General features: G+C 44.4%; 1 protein-coding gene across 1 annotated transcript in view; it reads right to left on the reverse strand.

Annotated features, from left to right (window-relative positions):
• Positions 1-12,643: 12,643 nt before the first annotated feature.
• Pfdn4 (prefoldin subunit 4) overlaps positions 12,644-18,864 on the reverse strand; it is an 8,238-nt gene continuing 2,017 nt past the window's right edge. The window contains exons 2-4 of the mRNA XM_013024318.1: positions 16,057-16,164; positions 14,715-14,855; positions 12,644-13,037 (exon numbers count right to left, since the gene is read on the reverse strand). Coding sequence (XP_012879772.1) covers positions 12,906-13,037; positions 14,715-14,816 — 234 coding nt within the window. The 5' untranslated portion in view covers positions 14,817-14,855; positions 16,057-16,164 and the 3' untranslated portion in view covers positions 12,644-12,905. The remainder of the gene's footprint in view (positions 13,038-14,714; positions 14,856-16,056; positions 16,165-18,864) is intronic.

The raw sequence follows: 18,864 nt of genomic DNA on the forward strand, positions 1-18,864 counted from the left end.
AGCAGCAGCAGCAGCGGCCGCCAGGAGCTGGTGGCTCACGCTAGTAAGCCTAGCCACTCAGGAGGCTGAAATCTGAGGATCACAGTGTGAAGCCAGCCGAGGCATGGGTCAGGTGGCAGCGAGCCTCCCTAGCAGATACAAACCTCAGGCCTGCATACACCAAAAATGGATGTGTCAGAATCCATGCACTGTTAAAGCTCGCAGGGAAAGCGTGGGGAGAGAAATAAGAGCACGCACATCAAGGCTAAGCTCCACCATCACCGTCCCGGATCTCTGTTCTCAAATCAACAAGTTACAAAACTCACAGGAAGGGTTCCCGCGGGTCCTCCACCAGCGGCGTCCACTGAGGGTGCACTGCGCACGCGCAGCGCCTGCCTCAGCCAGGAAGGAGGTGGGGTCTGGACTGATCACTCCAGCGCTTCTCAGATTCCCCAGTGAGCAATCACATGAAGATTTTTACTTCGTTTTTGCTGGGCTTTTTTTTTTAAGTGAACAGATCTATGTTCTTCTATCTACCACATGCTTGGTCTCACACAACCGTTCCTTTTGACGACTTAGTACTACTTGAAGGAACGCTGAGATCGGCGCGTTCTGGTTAGTTGGTTTCAAAGGTTACTCTGTAAATGCCACCCAGCTGCTTACACGATCCTTTCTTTCCGTTTTGCTTTTAGAAACAAAATGCAATGGCCAGCTCCAAAATGAACTCAGATCCCAGAGCTGAGAAACAAACCTGATACCTAATTTAGATTAGCTTCATTTCCAAAAAACACTTCCCTTGTGTTGCTCTTGAAGAAACCACGTTTCTTCTTCATGCAAGCAATGGTTTAGCCTAAGTGAATCTGTTAAAGTGAAGCTGTCCTGCAAAATGACTTTAGATTCCCTGCCTCCCCTGGGCTCCAGTGACATCTCCACACAAAAATGTTCTTCTGGAAAGCAGTGAGAGAAGGAAATATCCAAAGGTCTAAAGTTAGTCAAGCAGTGGTTCACTCATCACTGATTACCTTTAGTAAAATAAATAGCAGATACTGAAGGAAATAATGAAGATTTAAGAGAGGGAGAGACAGAGATACAGGTGATGAAGGATGAAGTCAGTCAGCACATCCCCAAGAGAGGTAGAAAACCTATTCGTTACAATTGCAAACAACTCCTTATACTCAGAATTAATTAGGATGTTCTTCAAGAAGCAACCACTTTCCTCGTTGTCCAGTTAGACAAATGGTTCTATGAAGCGCCTTAAAACCCTTTAAGGATTTTGGATGCAGAAAGAAACTCAGTAGAACCATCCAGAAAGAAGATGGCACAGTTGGGCATCCAAGTCTTGACTCCTCTTTTTCCTTAATGGCTGTGTGTGTGTGTGTGTGTGTGTGTGTGTGTGTGTGTGTGTTGTTCATTTTGTGGACAAGCTCAGCCACAAGATAGATGCACAGATGCTCTGAATGCCTGTCTGAATCAGAACCAGATCTGTGGCTGGAAGATAACCATCTTGGGAAAACAAAAAGGTAGTAATAATAAATTAAGCCTCAGAAAAAGATGTTTACAGACAGAGCTCTTCTCATATATTTTCTTGCCTCCTTTCCAATTTCCTCTCTAATCGGTTCAACTTTGACCTCCAGAGATGTAAATTGACTACTGCTTTTTGTCTTAAACCAATGTCTTATGAAGAAAAGGAAAATTGCTTGTTCTCATGGACTCTAAATTAATTACATTAAGCAGCCTTGTGTAGAAGTGTTGTTTAACAACAGTTGTGCTTGAATCTCGCATAACTTAGCAGAAATATATGATACGCTTGCAGATGTGGGTTGAGACCAAGGATGTCTTGATGTACAATTAAAAAGCAGCAGCTGTCTCGTCTTTGGGACTATTCTTCCTGGTATCAGAGACACTGGAGGGAAAGCTGAGGTGACGGTATAAGAAGACTGTGTTTGCTGACACCTTTCTGGTCTTTCCAGCCATGTCTGGGCTGGCGTTCAATGGAGCTTGTTCCTGGTGATGGTGTGAGGCAGGGTGAAGCAATATCCAGTCCTAGCCCCACCCCCACCCCTCCATCCCCTCTCTTCCCTTTCTCCTTCTCCTCCTCCCCCCCTCCCCGGCCCCATCTCCATCTTTGCCACTCTTGTCACAACACCGTGTCTAAGCATGAGCTTTCTACTGCTACTTCTTTAAAAAGGAAAAAAAAAATCACATTTCAGCTGGAAATGACTTCCCGTTTCCTAAGCTCTTCTTGGCATTTTAAGCTCTGTTAAGGAAGAGTTTTCCTTAAACTTTAATGCATTTCATTAGGCGGATAAAATAAAGCACTCTCGCCCGCCTTTATGAATAATTAGTGACTTAGAAATGAGCCTGGAAGCTGGTTTTAAAAAATCCACCGTAAAAGAGGGAAATGATAAAAATACATGGGAGGCTACACTTTGATGCACTTCAAAGAAATTGTGATGGACTAATCATACGGTATCTCTAAGGAGCCCATCGGACTGACAGGAAAATTGCTTTTCGGGAAACAAAGTAGTTATGACATTTATAGCAACCTTTATAAAGGTTTGTAGCACAAGAAAAGGAGGAAATTTGATTCCATTATTTCCATGTGCCTAATAAGTAACCTCAGTTGAAAGGAAATCTTGCATGTGTGCAAGCACACACACACACACACACACACCTTCACAAAGTGAGTCCCATTTGCTAAAGCACAAAAAGAATGAATAGCTCACTACCTGATATAAGACTCTTTTCTGTCCTAGTAAAGTCAGACACTGAATAGAATCCAAATCATGAAAACATGTCAATGTGAACAATAGCTCGGCCACATGTCAGTCATTTCCTCAGCCAATGTTATCATCAGCCACACACAATGGTCTTTTTGGAGCCATCCAGCTTCTGCTTAGGTCATTCAAGTATGACCAAGATGCTTCCTTTGTCTCTGTCTTTAAGACGCTGCGTGCATCAGAACTGTAAAGCAGACCTTGTGCAGTTTGAACAGCCAGCACCTTCTTCAGTTGGTGAATCCACACCTCCATCTTTTTTTTTCTACTCCCAAAGTACAATCAAGGGTCTCCAAATATTAAAGTCTTTTCAAATAAGTCAATAGCTAAGCAAGTGTTTTTTCTCTCCAAATGGAGTCAAAATTGTTAGCTAATGAGGAAAATATATCCATCTGCTTTTGAAAACTAAAGGTGGAAACACTGTTGTTGTAGACTCAGCTGTGTGGGTGCCTTGGAGTCAGGCCGGTCTCAGACTAACCTCAGTTCTCCTCTTCAGGAGGCCCTGTATGCTGCCTCCTACCTCCCTCATGACTACCTGAGGACCAACCTCTCCCCTTGATTGAGGACTGCGCTTGCTGTCTTGCTTTTACCAGACAGAACATGGCCAAAACAAGGATGTCATCTCTGAGGTTAGATGATAAAATGTCTATGGCTTTCATATTTTATTGTGCTTTCTCTCTCTACTTCTCCCTCTCCCCCTTTCCTCCTCCCTCTCTCCTCCTTCTCCCTTCTTTCTCTTCCTCTCCCCTTTCCTTCCCCTCCTCTCTCCCTCCCCCTCTCTCTCTGACTCTCTCTGTCTCTCTCTCTGTCTCTTTCTGTCTCTCCCTCTCTCTCTCTCTCTCTGTATCTCTTTCTCCCTCTCCCTTCCTTTCTGCTCCTTCCCTATCTTCATAGGCCATATCAGGAGTCACTAGTGACCCCATAGGAACAACTCTCACATGAATCTTCTGAACCTGAATACAGCCGCACACAGTGAGTTTTGAAGCAGTCTCGCCTTCCTTTGAGTCTGTCGATGATGATGCCCCTGGCAGTCACCTTGAGTGAGACTCTGAGCCAGCCATATCCAGCTGAGTTGCTCCCACATTCTCAACCAAGGGAAAGGATGAGACAGTAAATCTTGTTGCTTCTAGCTGCTAAATTCCAGGGTGGTTTGTTACACAGCCATAGATAACTCATACAAGATGTAACTGAGTCCCTTGTGTAGCATCCACGTTTTATCAACTGTATAAAGGGATTCGGCCGCGAATCAGGTTCCCAGGTTGCAAGCTTCAGCACCATTGCTCACTACGTATTCATTGGGCTTCCAAAGTGAAATAAGTTTGCTACACATTCCACCTGAAGCCATGAACCCATCTCATTTTTTGAGGTACAAAAATAGGAAGAAGGCCATAAGGTACTTTAAAAGGTGAAACAAGAAAATCAATCTATATGACCACAAGAGCCACATTCTCAGAGGAAGTTGATTCATATTTTGCAAATGTATTAAGAAAGATATTGCTATGATAAAACTGTGGAGTTAGACTCAATAAAAAAGCAAGCTATTAAAAATAATGCTCAAAAGACCACACAGGACGGAAGGATGACGGCGATACAGGGTCACATGTGTTCTATCTGAAATGGGTCAGTCGCTGAACAAGTAGATAGCTCACACTTCATCACCATCTCCCATGGCCTTGCACAGTTCACACTCTAGTTCACAGCTCAGATGTGGCTCCACCTACAGACCCGGAAGAAGGGTGCATGACCCAGGCCTAGCCAACCAAACAACCCTAGCTCCCTGACAGGGGATGGACATGTGACCTAAGCTGGTCCAATCAGAATGAATCTCTATGAAAGCTTTAAAATGTGGTTGTCCTACTGCAGCCAAACACTGGGAGTGGCGACTCCCACTCTCGCCTTTATGTCTTGATGCTACCTAGCTTAGTGTTCTACCAGTCAGTGATCATTAATAGGATGTAGCAACCTAACTAAAAAGGTAGTCACCAGGAATACAAAGGCACCCAATCAGCAAATCAACCAATCAACAACCAGATCAACCAATCAACAAAACTAGCCTGAAGAGTCCAGGGCCCTGAGACACTACACTATTGCTGGGTCACAAATGTCCCCAAAATTCACGGGCAGAGAATAGTCCATAGAGATTCCTTCACAGATTCTGTCCGTCAGGGACCGAGTGTCTCAGCCTCAGGATTTCCACAAAGCTGCGATGGCAATACCAGCCGGGGTGGTGCTGTCATGTGACGTGTCTCAGGTGGTTAACTGCAGGATTCATCTTTCTCCAAGTGACGGGAGGAAGGTTCCAGTTCCTCCACAGCCGGTGGCTAGATCCACTCAGTGCTTGCCGCCTAAGTCTCCCCACCTGCCTGGCTACATCAGGGAAAGCGTGCAAAAGAGACAGAAAGAGCGAGTCTGTGTGTCGGCTCCTTGGGTTTCTCCTCCCTGGGACTTGCTTGTCTGGGAGCCTCAGAGGGCTCAGCCAAGGTCACCTGGCCTCAGGCACCTGGGAAGACGACTGTGCTGAAAGTGTGGTGGAGGTGATCTGTCACTTCATGGCCACCAGACAGAGTGAGTGGAGGGCACTGGGGCCAGCTGTAACCATCAAGGCCCGCCCCCAGCCACCCACTTCCTGCAGCCACCCACTTCTTCCTCCAGCCAGTCTCCACCTCCTAACACTCCACCATCTCCCACAGGAACACCAGCCAAGGATAAAGCATTCAACACATGAGCCAAAACACACACTGCAAGACAGACAGACAGAGCAAACATGGCAGTCACAAGCTCTTACAACCTACTACACAGAAGTCACACCTTCCGCTTCTGCTGTCATCTGTCTATTAGAGACATTAAAAACCTGTCACTAGCTGGGCGCCAGTGGCTCACGCCTGTCATCCTAGCTACTCAGGAGACTGAGATCTGAGGATCGCGGTGCAAAGCCAGCCCAGGCAGGAAAGTCTGCGAGACTCTTATCTCCAATGAACCACCAGAAAACCAGAAATGGTGCTGTAGCTCAAGTGGTAGAGTGCTCACCTTGAGCTGAAGAGCTGAGGGACAGCGCTCAGGCCCAGAGTTCAAGGCCCACAACTGACCAAAAAGAAAAAAAGAAACCTGTCACCATCCTGGGGACTCCTAAAGCTTACCCAGGGGGCAAGAATGTTCAGAGGTGAGGGCCATTAAAGAGTTGAGTTAGAAGCCTGCCTACCACAGCCAAGCAATGGAAGGCGACTCTATTTTGCTCCTCACCTTGGTAGAATCAAGACATTCTATGGGCCTCAGTTTACCTGTCTGTAAAATCTGGACTAGAATCCCCTGAACACCCACCCCAGGAATCCTATCCACATCAGCAGGATTCCAGGAGACCCTACAAAAGCCACATGGGAGTTCAAAATGGCTCCAGAGGCTGAGCCTCCAGCGGTGCAGCGGTTGTGGTTTTCCCCATTTGTGAGCAGCGCCTTCTGCAGCTTCCTGGGGAGGGAAGCCACTGAGAGGAGAAGCTGGAAAAGTTCCAATGCCTGCACACTTCCTGGGCCATGAGATCAATGGGGCTGCGGTGATCTCATGAAGTTTTCAGCACTTAAGAAAGAGGCAACAGAAGTTCCCGAATGTAAGTGAAATGGAGAGCTGTATTAGTTTACCCTGAAGTGTCCATAAAAAAGGGTGCATGGCAGATGGTTTCCTATGAGACCAACAGTAGCTCTGTCTAGAGGTTAATAACCCCTTTGCCTTATGGGCTTACTGGTAATCTCTCTCTCTCTCTCTTTCTCTCTCCTCTCTTCCTCCCTTCCTCCCTCTGTTTCTCTCTCTTTCTGGTGATCTTTAAGTTTGTTTAAATGTTTTCTTGACCACGATTTTTAAAAAAAGAAATCTTTCCACTACTGCTTTCTGTATCTGCTAAAGAAAGTTCATATTCCCTTTCTTCGGAGCAATGTTTTGAAATAAGACAAACTAACGCGACAGTTAACAGTTCACTGATCATGTCATTTTTTTAGAAAATTAGCTATTTAATGGAAGTTTCCTTTAAGTTGAACACAGAAAACATTGTTGAGCAGTGCTAAATTACTTCCCAAGATTAGTTCAGGGCTTGTTGTGTTGGCACAGAATTATTCCTACAGATGTTTGTTTGTATTCACCTTGGAAATGGCCCTGAGTTGATCAGTCTGGAACTGAAGTTTATAATGTTTGTCATTTATTCCTTCTATTCATTATCATCTTCCTCCTCTTCTTTTCTTCTTCTCATTCTTTCTGTTTCCTACTCCTCCACTTTTCTTTACTTGCCTTCTCCTTTTCTTCCTCCTCTTCCTTTTCCTCCTCCCCCTCCTCTTTCTCCTCTTCCTCCTCTTTTATGCTGGTTCTAGCACCTGGGTACTGTCCCTCAGTGTTTTCCCTCAATGCTACTGCTCTACCACTTGAGCCACAGCTCCACTTTCAACTTTTTGGTGATTAGGTGAAGTTTAATTCGAGTCTCATGGATTCTCCTTCCTGAGCTAGCGTTGAACCAAGATCCTCAGATCTCAGCCTCCTGTGTAGTTAGAATCATAGGCACATGCCCCCAGTGCCACGCTCTTGTTTCATTCTTCGTCATGCCTTTTAAAGCTTTGAAAAGTGAGAGGTTTCGCATGGAGAGAGAGTCAGGTTTCTGGCTTCCTTTGAACAATTGGAATGTTTGGCAGTTCTTGTTCCAACAGGGCAACAGCTGGCTGACACAAAGAGGTGGTTCCTTCCTGCTGATGAGCAGTGCTCTAACAACTACTGCGGTTAGCACAGAAGACAGCCTGCAGACCCCTTTCCCACAGAAGCCTGCAACTTCGTTCCTGGGGAGACAATTGGAGCAGTATTAACATGGTGCACTAGGGTGAGCGTGAGCCCCCCACTCACAGCTCCTGCCCATCCCACTTTATTTACTCGTGTGAACTCCCTGTCTTGGAAGACACCTGGCACCGATCCAGGCATAGCATTTCTGGTCTGAAACATATCTTGGCTCATTCATCCTGATAAGCACCAATGGCATCGGGTAATTGTATAGTGGCCATCTCATTTTCTGTGCAGAGAGGATGGCTTTCCTGATAGTTTCCTGCTCATCCGTTCTCATCTTCCTTGGCCTTTAGAGCAGCAACACCCTCCACGCGTGACAGAAGGGGAAGGTGTATAGATTCGTTATTGCTGTCGTATTGCCTTGGCTGTGTTAATAGCAGCTGCAATGCCCAATTGAACCCGTATTTTACACTCACTCTTCACCCCCCACAGCACCCGGCTGTCACTGAGCGCAGTGAAGATGTGTAAGCACCCACGCAGCACCCGGCTGTCACTGAGCGCACAGTGAAGATGTGTAAGCACCCACGCAGCACCCTGCATGTCTCATGTAACACGTAGGCCTTGCTCAGTAAGGGTGTGTTTGTTTTAAAGACCTCCAGAAAAGACTAACAAGCCCCCATTACTAACGAAGAGCTATTTATATCCTACGTGTAAATACCATCTGAGTTTTTTGAGGATTTTTTCCCCCTTCCCTGCTTTTTCAAAGGGTTTCTAGAATGGTTGTCCACATTGTAGGCAAACAAGTAATATAAATTACTTTCAGGGAAACACATCCTCTATGACCCAGTTGATGAGCCAATGCTCCTAATCTCTTTTTAGATTGGCTCCAAGAACTACTGTTTAACCTAAGTGCAGAAGTGCATGTTCTCCCACAAGCCTAAGAGCAGGGTTTGTCATTGATATCAGTTCTCTACCTGCCATCAACTCCATTAACACCATTCCAAATCAGATAAAATCATTTCCATGAATTGCATTTTTCCCTATTGGGTTGTTTTATGGTTCTTCACTCATTAAATCAAAAACCCATTGCTGTCCTTGGAGCCAAAATGCCATTTTATGATGCAATGGTGTGTGTGTGTGTGTGTGTGTGTGTGTGTGTGTGTGTGTGTGTTACTGTTTGAACTCACGTGCTCAGATTGCTGATTCAGCACTTGAGCTAGGCCTCCAGGCTTGATTTTTGCTGGTTACTCTGGAGATGGAGTCTTGTTGACTTTTCTGCCCAGGTCTGGCCCCACACTGAAATCCTGCCACTGTCAGCCTCCTGAGTAGCTACGATCGCAGGTGTAAGCCAACACCACCTGGTTTCCATGGATGAGTTCTTTATCCATGCAGTTTTTTTTTTTTAAAAGAACTAGAGAGGGCTGGGAAGGTGGCTCAGTGGTAGAGCACTTGCCTTGCATGCATGAGGCCCTGGGTTCGATTCCTCAGCACCACATAAGCAAAAAGAAAAAAGCTGGAAGTGGCGCTGTGGCTTAAGTGGTAGAGTGCTAGCCTTGAGCTGAAGAGCTGAGGGACAGCACCCAGGCTCAGAGTTCAGGCCCACGACTGGACCCTAAAAAAGAACCAGAGAACAAGAATCCCAACTCGTGTGAGGATTATTTTACATTTTTTAGGCCAAGTTTCAAAACCCCACATCTTCACCACCCCTCTCCCCCATCCCCTCACCCCCCAGCCCCGCCCTGTACCTGGAAGGGTCATCTGCAATGAGGCAAAGCAGGCTTCCCCACCGGACGCAGCGGGCACAGCATAGAAGGCCTCCGTCCCTTGGCGGTCCATAAAGATGTGACTTTTCGTTTAAAAATCAGGAAAACCAGTGACTAGAACCCAGCTTGTGTTTTGCTTGTCTTTGTGCCAATCAGTCCTTAAATGCACTTTTTGATGTTGTTCTTATGGGGGAAGAAGCTCAGGAGCAAAAGCTGCCCGGTGTAAACACTGTACAGGGAGACACTTCCAGAGCAGCTGTGTGCCTCCACGCCCCCGCCGAGGTGGTACAATCATGACCAAAACTGCACAATGCAATGTCTCTTAGCTGCCTTGAGCAACCTCTGTGAGCCTCTGGCTTTTCATTGGAATCATCACAACAGACAATATTATTGAGCCCTTGCTGTGGCCCAGGCTTTGTGGGAAATGCTTGCTGTGTTATCACTCATGGTCCCTCCGCGAAGCAATGGCAGGTGCGTCCTGGGAAGAGCAGGAATCCTGCAGAGCATCTGGGAGCCAGCGCGCACCCACACAGTGCCTGGGCTGGGTAATTCACCACTCTGAGCCACAGTGTCTGCATCTGAAACACAAGGCTCACACACAAGATAGCCCCTAGTAAACACACTGAATAAAAATAGCCAGAGACACAGAACCCAGTTCCAGGGGTTAACTGGAGTTGAGTCTCATGGACTTCCCTACCTGAGCTGGCATCAAGCCGTGATCTTCAGGTCTCAGCCTCCTCCGTAGCTAGATAACAGGCATGAGCCACCAGCCTGCAGCTTAGACATGCTCTTGACTAGAGCTTTCAGGGTCTGAACAAGGGTGGTGGTAGTGGTCGGAGACGGGCAGGTTTGAGAGGTGGCAGCCGTGTGACTGTCCAGCAGATGTCAGTACCGAGCAAACTGTCTACTTCCTAACAGAAGCCTGGGTTTGACAGATCACATTGTACACCTGAAGCTTGCAAACTAGCAGCCTATCATCAAATTTTACAGTCAAATCTTTTGTCTACAAGGCTTAAAAAAATTAATCCATTATTTGAAAATAGTAGGTTGCCACTACTAAATATCCCCATGCTGCTGATCACATGTATGGTGTATAACATGTGAACACCGTTATATGTTATAGACGGTGATAGACAATTTGCTCCAGGAAAGTTAGAATGAACTTGTGACTTTAAATGAGCATCATAAAAAAAAAAAAGAACCTCGGGGAAGGTAGGGAGGGAAGGGATGGTAGGGGGAAAACAATGGAGGGGGGAACAATGTTCAATAGGAAGTGTACTCATTACCTCACTCATGTAACTGTAACCCTCTGTATAGTATCTTTACAATAAAAAAAATAGTAGGTTGCACATAAATATCAGAATTCCTGTCTAATATAATTTGGCAGTGCCAGGCACTAGTGGCTCATGCCTGTCATCCTAGTTACACAGGAGGTTGAGATCTGAGGATCATGGTTTGAAGCCAGCCCTAGCAGGGAAGTCTGTGAGAATATCTCCAATGAACCACCAGAAAACCAAAGTGGTGCTGTGGCTCCAAGTGGTACAGTGCTCGTCTTGAGTGAAAAGGCTCAGGGACAGCGCCCAGGCCCTGAGTTCTACACCCAGACCAAAACATTTGCACGCAAACTCCCCGCTACAGCCCACACTTCCTACTGCCTTTGAGGCAGAAGTGAACAGTTTATCAATCTTCATCCAGCACCAGGAGTTTCCTGTTAACAAAAATAAGAAAAGGCGATGGACACTTTGGGAATGAATCTAAAACAAGAATCCCGTGACTGATATGCTCAACTTTCAAACAACCTGAGAAAAATAAGGGTGCAAGTTACACGGTCGCTGTTAAGATGTTTCTTCTGTATCAGGTTTGGTTATGGTCTGAACACAATTTAGTCCCAGGCAGTTGCAGATTTCCACCTCCCTCCAGAGGTTGAAGGGATGGTGGTTACACAGGGACCCTTCAGTGGCCCCAGCCTGCTCACTCAACATTCCTCATCACGAATGACCTCTACAAACCTCCCAATTCCAGGAGGGAATGGAAAGATCCAGATGGATTTGGGGAAATAAGATGGGAGGGGCCTCTCTTCCCCTAGCTTATACTGTAGGAGGTGGCAGGTAATTGTGTCTTAAGAAATTGGAATAATCTGGTTGAGTTTTTTTGTTTGTTTGTTTGGGATCAGTTGCAGTGCTTGAACGGAGGGCCTGGGTTCTGTTCCTGAGCTTTCTCTTAAGGTTAGAGCTCTACCACTTTGAACCACACCGCCACTTCTGGCTTTTGAATGGTTAAAATTGTAGATAAGAGTTTCACAGGGACATTTCTCTCTGGGCTGGCTTCAAACTACTATTCTCAGATCTCAGCCTCCTGAGTAGCTTACAGGCATGAACCACCAGTGCCCGGCTGAAGATAACCTTTCTGGGTATGAGGTTAAGGGGGGAAGTTGCTTGCTTTCCCACCATTATAAAGGTGTACAGATCTTGGCCAAGTTCTCCCAAATTATTTCCCACTGTGCTCTGACTGAATTCTTCTTCATCCTTGCTTCAAGTATTAACCAAATGCAGGCTAGCAGTACCTCGTAAGAAACATTTCCTAGAATTAATTATCAACATTTGGACTTATGGCAACATATAAATGTGTTGCTCTGAATTCTGGTAGTGATCTATCTTTTAAGTTTGAATCAATGTTTATATTACTCCGAAATTACACAGGCAATGTTTACTGCCTTGAAAGTATTTCTTTTAAATTATGTACATTAATCCTAAAAATACCATTTCTGTATTAGGAATCCTTCCCCTGGTCCTGTGGGGAACTAGCGCCATCTGCTGGCTGAGTGCATACACAGGGTAGTCTGTCCTCAAACCTAGATGCTTCTAAGGGGCGAGTGTGGGGTGCATGCTATGTGAGAAACAAACCTTACTTTCAAATATACAACTGCTCCACCTCCAGGTCACTAACAGTAGAAACCCCAATTATAAAACATTTTTTTAAAAAGCTGAAATCTTAAAAAGAAGGCACTAAACATTTCTTTAGGTATGTCCCATGTTCCTCTATTTCTAGAATGATCTATCATTGTTCTACTATTTCTATGAAGACCTTCATGCTTCATCATGGCTGAGGATTCCTTTACAGACACCTATGAGACACTTATAATGTACATATTACATACACTGAAGTATCTACATGCACAAACGTCAGTCACTGATAAAGCAATAAGCTATGCCTGCCAATACAATAAGCAAGTATAAAATTATACAGAGTTTTGTGGGACCTTCACCATCCTTGAACAGAAACTGCAATCAGATAATTCAGCAACAAGACACGGTGCTAACTTCTTATAAATGAGAACCCAACAACTGTTCTAAATGATAATATAGAAACATGGAAGATTGCTGAACCAATTTTAATAACATGACATAAGCCCCTAAAGTTGATATAATCATTATGTAAAATACATAGATGAATACTGTCTTCTTTTAAAAATATAAAATAAATAAGCAAGACATGTGAAAATAGGCAAGTTTCCATTAAATAAATGAAAATTTTACAAAAAGAAAGTTTTCCTTTCCATATCATTTGAAGAAGGAAAATTATCATTTAAAACAATATTCAAGTTTATTTAACAAATTTAAAAAGTATTATAAAATGTTTAGCTTTCGTCAGCTTCCAGGTTTATGTTGCTGCCGAATTTCGCATATAGCTGAACTTTCAGATCTGCTAACACCCGCTGCATGGCTGCCACTCTGGATTCTAAGGCGTCGATTTCTTCTTGCAAGTTTTTCTGGGGGAGGAAAGAAGTTGAAATTAATCCTATTCAACTGGATGATTCCTGAGTATCTCTGAAATATTTGGGAAGAATTGTAGGTCAAAAGCACTTTTAATTTAGGTCCATATTTGCTAACTGCACAGTAAGTCATGGTTATTTTCTCAATTTTTGCTAATCTTAAAGCCCATAATAGCTAAAAAAATTAATTACTAAGTTGTCATAGATTAATAAAGAACGAACTGTACCTAAAGATGTCTGCACAGTCATACATACAGGCATGCCTGCAACATGAACTTTCCTAACTTCCCACAGAAACCATGAAGAATGAGAAAACAGACCCAACATGACCACAAAGCCTGAACTTTCCTGAGGGGAGCAGATGGCGATGTTTCTCTTTTTCTACTTCTTTCTACTTGGTATCAACCCACTAAAATAAATCATGACTAAAACTTAAAAAACAAAAAAGGTCAAGAGTTTGTTTGATCTTCGCACACAGAGAGGGAGAAGGAGGAGAAGCTGGAAGAGGAAGGGGGGACGAGGGAAAGGGGAGAAAGGAAAGGTCAGTATGTGGCAGAACTTTTCACTCTCTCCTGAGAGAGAGCAAGAGGGAGCGGCCCCTCCTTTATTAAGGCAGCACATAGGCCCCGTAGCTGCCTTTCTCTGGATGCAGAGCATGTGAATCAGAGACTAATTTTACATGACCATCATGCATCTCAGTATCATCAGAGTCCACACCGACCCAGAAATTACACTTCTCTAGTCACTGCTTCAAAACCACTGTCTAGCTGTGAACAAAGATTGATGCACACTAAAACATTACTAAAGCCAACGATTAAAAATGAATTCATGTTCATAAGAACACAGTAAGCCACATAAATATCCATTAACATGGTTTACTAAAGATGACATTAAACAAGTTATAAAACAGTGATGTTTTAAAAACTTTTGTTGACCCTGTATCTGCTGGAGAAGAGACACTAGGCAGATGAGAAAACACCCTCCTATCAGGCCCAAGTGTGAAAACAAACTCCACAGAGAAACAGGACAAGACCTACCGAGTCCATGAAAATGTTCACCACAAATTTTTTTAAGCCCTGTAACATGCTGTGTGTTCTAAACACTTTTAACTTCAAAAGACTGGCTTTGTGTTACAGGAAGTCCCATAACCTCTCTGAGCTCTGTTGCTGATTCTACATAGGAATAACTATAATTCACTGTTCAAATTAAGTAAAATCATGCCGACATACCAAACATTAAAACTTTTTTTCAGGCTACAGAAGATGTCAACATCACTTTTGAAGATCAACAACAGATAAACAAATTTGCACAGAATGTTCAGTTAGCTAGGGTCCAGTATCCCCCTCCACCTATAATGACATGGTCTTATAATATTAATCCTAATTTAATAATTAGACTTCAGGCCAGATGCCATTGGCTCTACTATCCTACCTACTCAGGAGGCTGGAATCTAAGGACCAACATTTGAAGGCAGGCTCAGCAGAAAAGGCTGAGATTCTCCTCTCTAATTAACAAAAAAAAGCTGGAAGTAGAGCTGCAGCTAAAGTGGTAGAGTGCTAGCCTCAAAAGGAAAAGAATAAGCAAGAGCATAAGGCCCTGAGCTCAAGCCCGAATACCGGAACCTGAAATAAATAAAAATCAGCCTTCATCATCCAGGCAAACACGCCCACATACCTTTGCATCTTCTAACATTTCCTGGGTTTCCTCCTGAGAGTGGCTAATGAACACATCTCCAATTTGATAGGGTATCATTACGCAGTCGTCGTCTGCAAGCATGATGTCATCACAGGCATCTTCTAAGTTCTGGAGCTGTTTCTACAAGTACAAACACGAACAGCAATCACCTTGGTTCAAAATTCCCTGACAGGATAATCGGGACCCCAACTCTTCCAGGGACCTTTCACAAAGTTGCATAAGAGACTCTTTCCACTCCGAACACTGCATTAACAGTCATGGAGGAGCTACCTCACTGTTCTCTGGGTGTTTTCAGATTGCTACAAACAACGGATCTCTGATGGACAGTGGGTGTCAAGATTTCTATGTTAGCAATTCCCCACTGTGTGACTCCTGCCTTTCTACAGAAAGCGACACCGAGAAGACAAACCCACCATCCTAAGCTTCCATTGCTGACTGCGGATAAGCAAACACCAGTGTCATCAATGTGATCCAACTGGACTCCAACTTCAGAGAGCTGCACAAGGAGAGGCTGGCACCGGCGTCAGTGCCACAGGCTACAGTGACAGCAAGAGTGGCCGGGTCCCCAGGGCTGCAGGCGGCTTCCCTGCTGAGGCGGGCAGCTCTGGGATCAGCTCTATCCAGAGCCACGCTCTCTCGGGCATGCTGCTAGGACGTGCCCCAGCATGTCAGTCTGGATGCAAAGGCCCTAGCCAGCTCTCTGCTATCTCTGCTATCTTTATGGTGAGGCATACCAGACTTGGATGCTAGCCTGGGCTACTAAGTGAGGTCCTGTCTCCAAAAGCAAATAAAAACTTTCCGTTTGAACTAACAAAAATGTACTCAGTCACCACAGCAAAGAGCTCACAGAGGGATGCCTATGAACTGAATTGTTTTAAAAAGCTATCGTGTAAGCCAGGCACTAGTGGCTCACACCTGTAATCCTAGCTACTCAGGAGGCTGAGATCTGAGGATCACAGTTCAAAGCCAGCCTGGGGAGGAAAGTCCGTGAGACTCTTATCTCCAATAAACCACCAGAAAACCGGAAGTGGTGCTGTGACTCAAGTGGTAGAGCGCTCGCCTTGAGCTGAAGAGCTGAGGAACAGCACCCAGGCCCAGAGTTCAAGCCCCACAACTGACAAAAAAAAAAAAAAGCTACAGTGTAAAGAGCTTTTTATTGTCAAGGTGATGAGCAGAGGGGTTACACTTACATAAAGAAGGCAGTAAGTACATTTCTTGTCTAACTTGTTACCCCCTCCCTCATTTTTCTCCCTTTTTCCCTCCCTCCACATCCCTGCCCTGTAGAAAACTTTTAAAGAAATAGGATCAATATCTCCCATACCTTTTTTACTTCTATTTCCTCCTTTAGCTCTGTGATTCTACTTGTATTCCGCGCAAATTTGTTTATCTTTTGTTGATCTTCAAAAGTGACATTGACATCTTCTGCAGCCTGGAAAAAAGTTTTAATGTTTGGTATATTAAGTAGAGCTTTGAAGTCCTAACTTAGCTGCTTCTCTTGTTCCAAAACACACACACATGCAGTGTGTCTTTATCTGGTCAGGAATTAGAGGTACCGAACATCACAGATGCCTTCCTACTTGCTTCATGAGCTTAAGACTTGTTCACAAGTCCAGAATCTATCCCTAAACTACACAAACTTTTGAAAATATAGTTAATAAGTCCCAAAACAATAAATTTAGCCAAATTTTGGCCAAGAGCAGAAACAAACATTTTTTCATCAAGAAGCAAAAAGTTAGCTAGGCATCGGTAGCTCCTGCCTGTAATTCTAACTATTCAGGAAGCTGAGACCTGAGGATCATAGTTCTAAGACAGCCAAAGCAGGGAGCCCAAGACTTCTATCTCCAATTAACCACCAAAAAGCTGGAAGTGGAGTTGTGGCTCAAATGGTACAGTGTCAGCCTTGAAAAAACTAAGGGATAGCACCAGGTCCTGAGTTCAAGTCCCATTACTGGCACAAAAAGAAAAAAAGTTGCATTTATCAAACAGTGCTGTTAAACACTTCATAATAGATTTTCTTCCCACACTGTTGACCAGAAATAATAGTTTCTATGTTTCTAGTTCTTAATCAAACTGATGTTCTAGCTAGGTATCTGTGGTTATGTAGTTGGGGGGGGGCGGGGGGAGGAGAGGGAACGGGGGCCTACACTTCATTCACAGGAAATCCTGCACTTACTGGAAAGCCTATTTATTTGTCTTAAGTAGGAAGAATTCACTATAAAATGATGAAATTTAATGTTTACTATTCCACATTAACAGCTAAGGTGATTTGTAAATAATAGCTAAGAGTGCTCAGAAGACAGAGTGTGTAAAATGATTTAAAAACAGCTGATACTGATGCAGGGCTATGTGCTAAGGATTGTTAAGGTGCCTCTTCTCCGCTAACCTTCCTGGCCAGTCTTAGCAAGGCAGATCACCAACACTGTTACAGATGGAAAAACCACACCCAACAGGTGAGACAGTCTGGCCCAGGTGACATATCCAGTAAGTGAGGAAATGGATTTCAATCCAGCTAGTCCCAGCTAGTCTACAGAAAGGTCCAAACGTTTCTGGCAATTCAATGCAGAAGTATGCACAGAGGTATGTGTGCATGTGTGTATGTGTCCATGTGTACATGTATTAAGTGTATCTGCATCTGTATCTAGTCTTATTGGCTTTTCTGCCAATAAGAGAAATGGGTTCACAGTACCCCAACTCTAGCCCTTACCTGGTCTCTTGGGGCCAGGGAAATAAGATACATGGATTTTAATTCCCTGCAGGTGGAAAAGCAAGAGGCTGCTGAAGCAAGCCACAAAGGCAGCGGCAGCTTGTAGCCCTGCCCTTACCAGGCTCTCATCCCAACTGTCAAACGCACTGGGCCTGCATCAGACCCAAAGCACATCCTGAGGGGATCCTTTGCATTCGGCGGTGCAGCGCTTTTCAAACAAAGGGAGCACTATAGAAAACAGAATGCGTTGGGTTTGAGCTGCCTGTGTGAGTTCCATCCATTCCCCAAGGCCCTCAGGTCAGTCAGGTGGACGCATCTAAAACAAGGGCCTTTCCCAGACTTTAAGTTGCAGGAGCTGCGAGACAGGCCAGGCCTCCTCTCTGCTCTCCCGGGTGACCTCCACCACATAAAACGCTGCCGCATCTCAGGCTCAAGAACATTGTCTGAATCAAGGGGAAAAAATGTGGTAATCACAAAGTTGGCAAAGTCCAAGGTTCAAATCACTGTACGTCATTGTCATTCTACAAGGTTTGCACATCATCTCTCTGCCTGTTTCCACATGTGTAAAACCCAGGCATCCATAACTGTTGTGTTTCAGGGAAATGAAGGCTATTCCTGACAAGAGACCAATCAGAGGGAGATGAAGCTTGCCCATGGTTCATACTTATGTGAATCAAGGCGAACCGTGAACATTTCTCCTTGAGCTGATGGGGGCTTTTCTGGCTTAGCAACCCCCCCCCCCACTCTGGGACAAATTAGGATGGTCACCCTGCAGCAGAGACAGGCACAGACCATGTGGCACCACATGACACTGGAGAGCAAAGGAGGTACACCTGGTGTGGCCTAAGAGCAGAAGGCAAGCTCACCCAAGACCCCACCCAGCTGAGAAACCTGTGCCCTGCCTCGGCTTCCTCATTACTAAACAACAACATCTCTCCAAAGGACTAAACAGATCAAAATTTAAAAATGAAATACACACACACGCTAAGATCTGGGCTTGGCACCCAGTAAAACTTCAATTTAATCAGCTTTACTTTCTTAACACTTTTAAGCATCAAGGGAAAAGCCATGGGACATATATATATATATAATATATATAATATAATATATATTATATATGTTTATATATGTATGTCCCAAATGGCTGTTGAGCTCATTGTGGCTGAACTGCAGTAAGATGGCACACTGTGCTCATAAATAAAGATGTGTGTATTCCATTGTCTTTCATGGAATTAAAGGCTATACCTGACAACAGGGACCAACTGATGGTGGATTAATCTTGCCAAGTTTCATACTTGCCTGAACCAAAATGAACATGTATATGTGTATATATATATACATATATATACACACTTATATACATAAACATATAGATGTCATGACAAGAAAAACAAGACAATAGCTGAGCCCATTGCTGAGGGGGGG

The sequence above is a fragment of the Dipodomys ordii genome, unplaced genomic scaffold, assembly GCF_000151885.1.
Source record: "Dipodomys ordii isolate 6190 unplaced genomic scaffold, Dord_2.0 Scaffold75, whole genome shotgun sequence".
NCBI lineage: Eukaryota > Metazoa > Chordata > Mammalia > Rodentia > Heteromyidae > Dipodomys > Dipodomys ordii.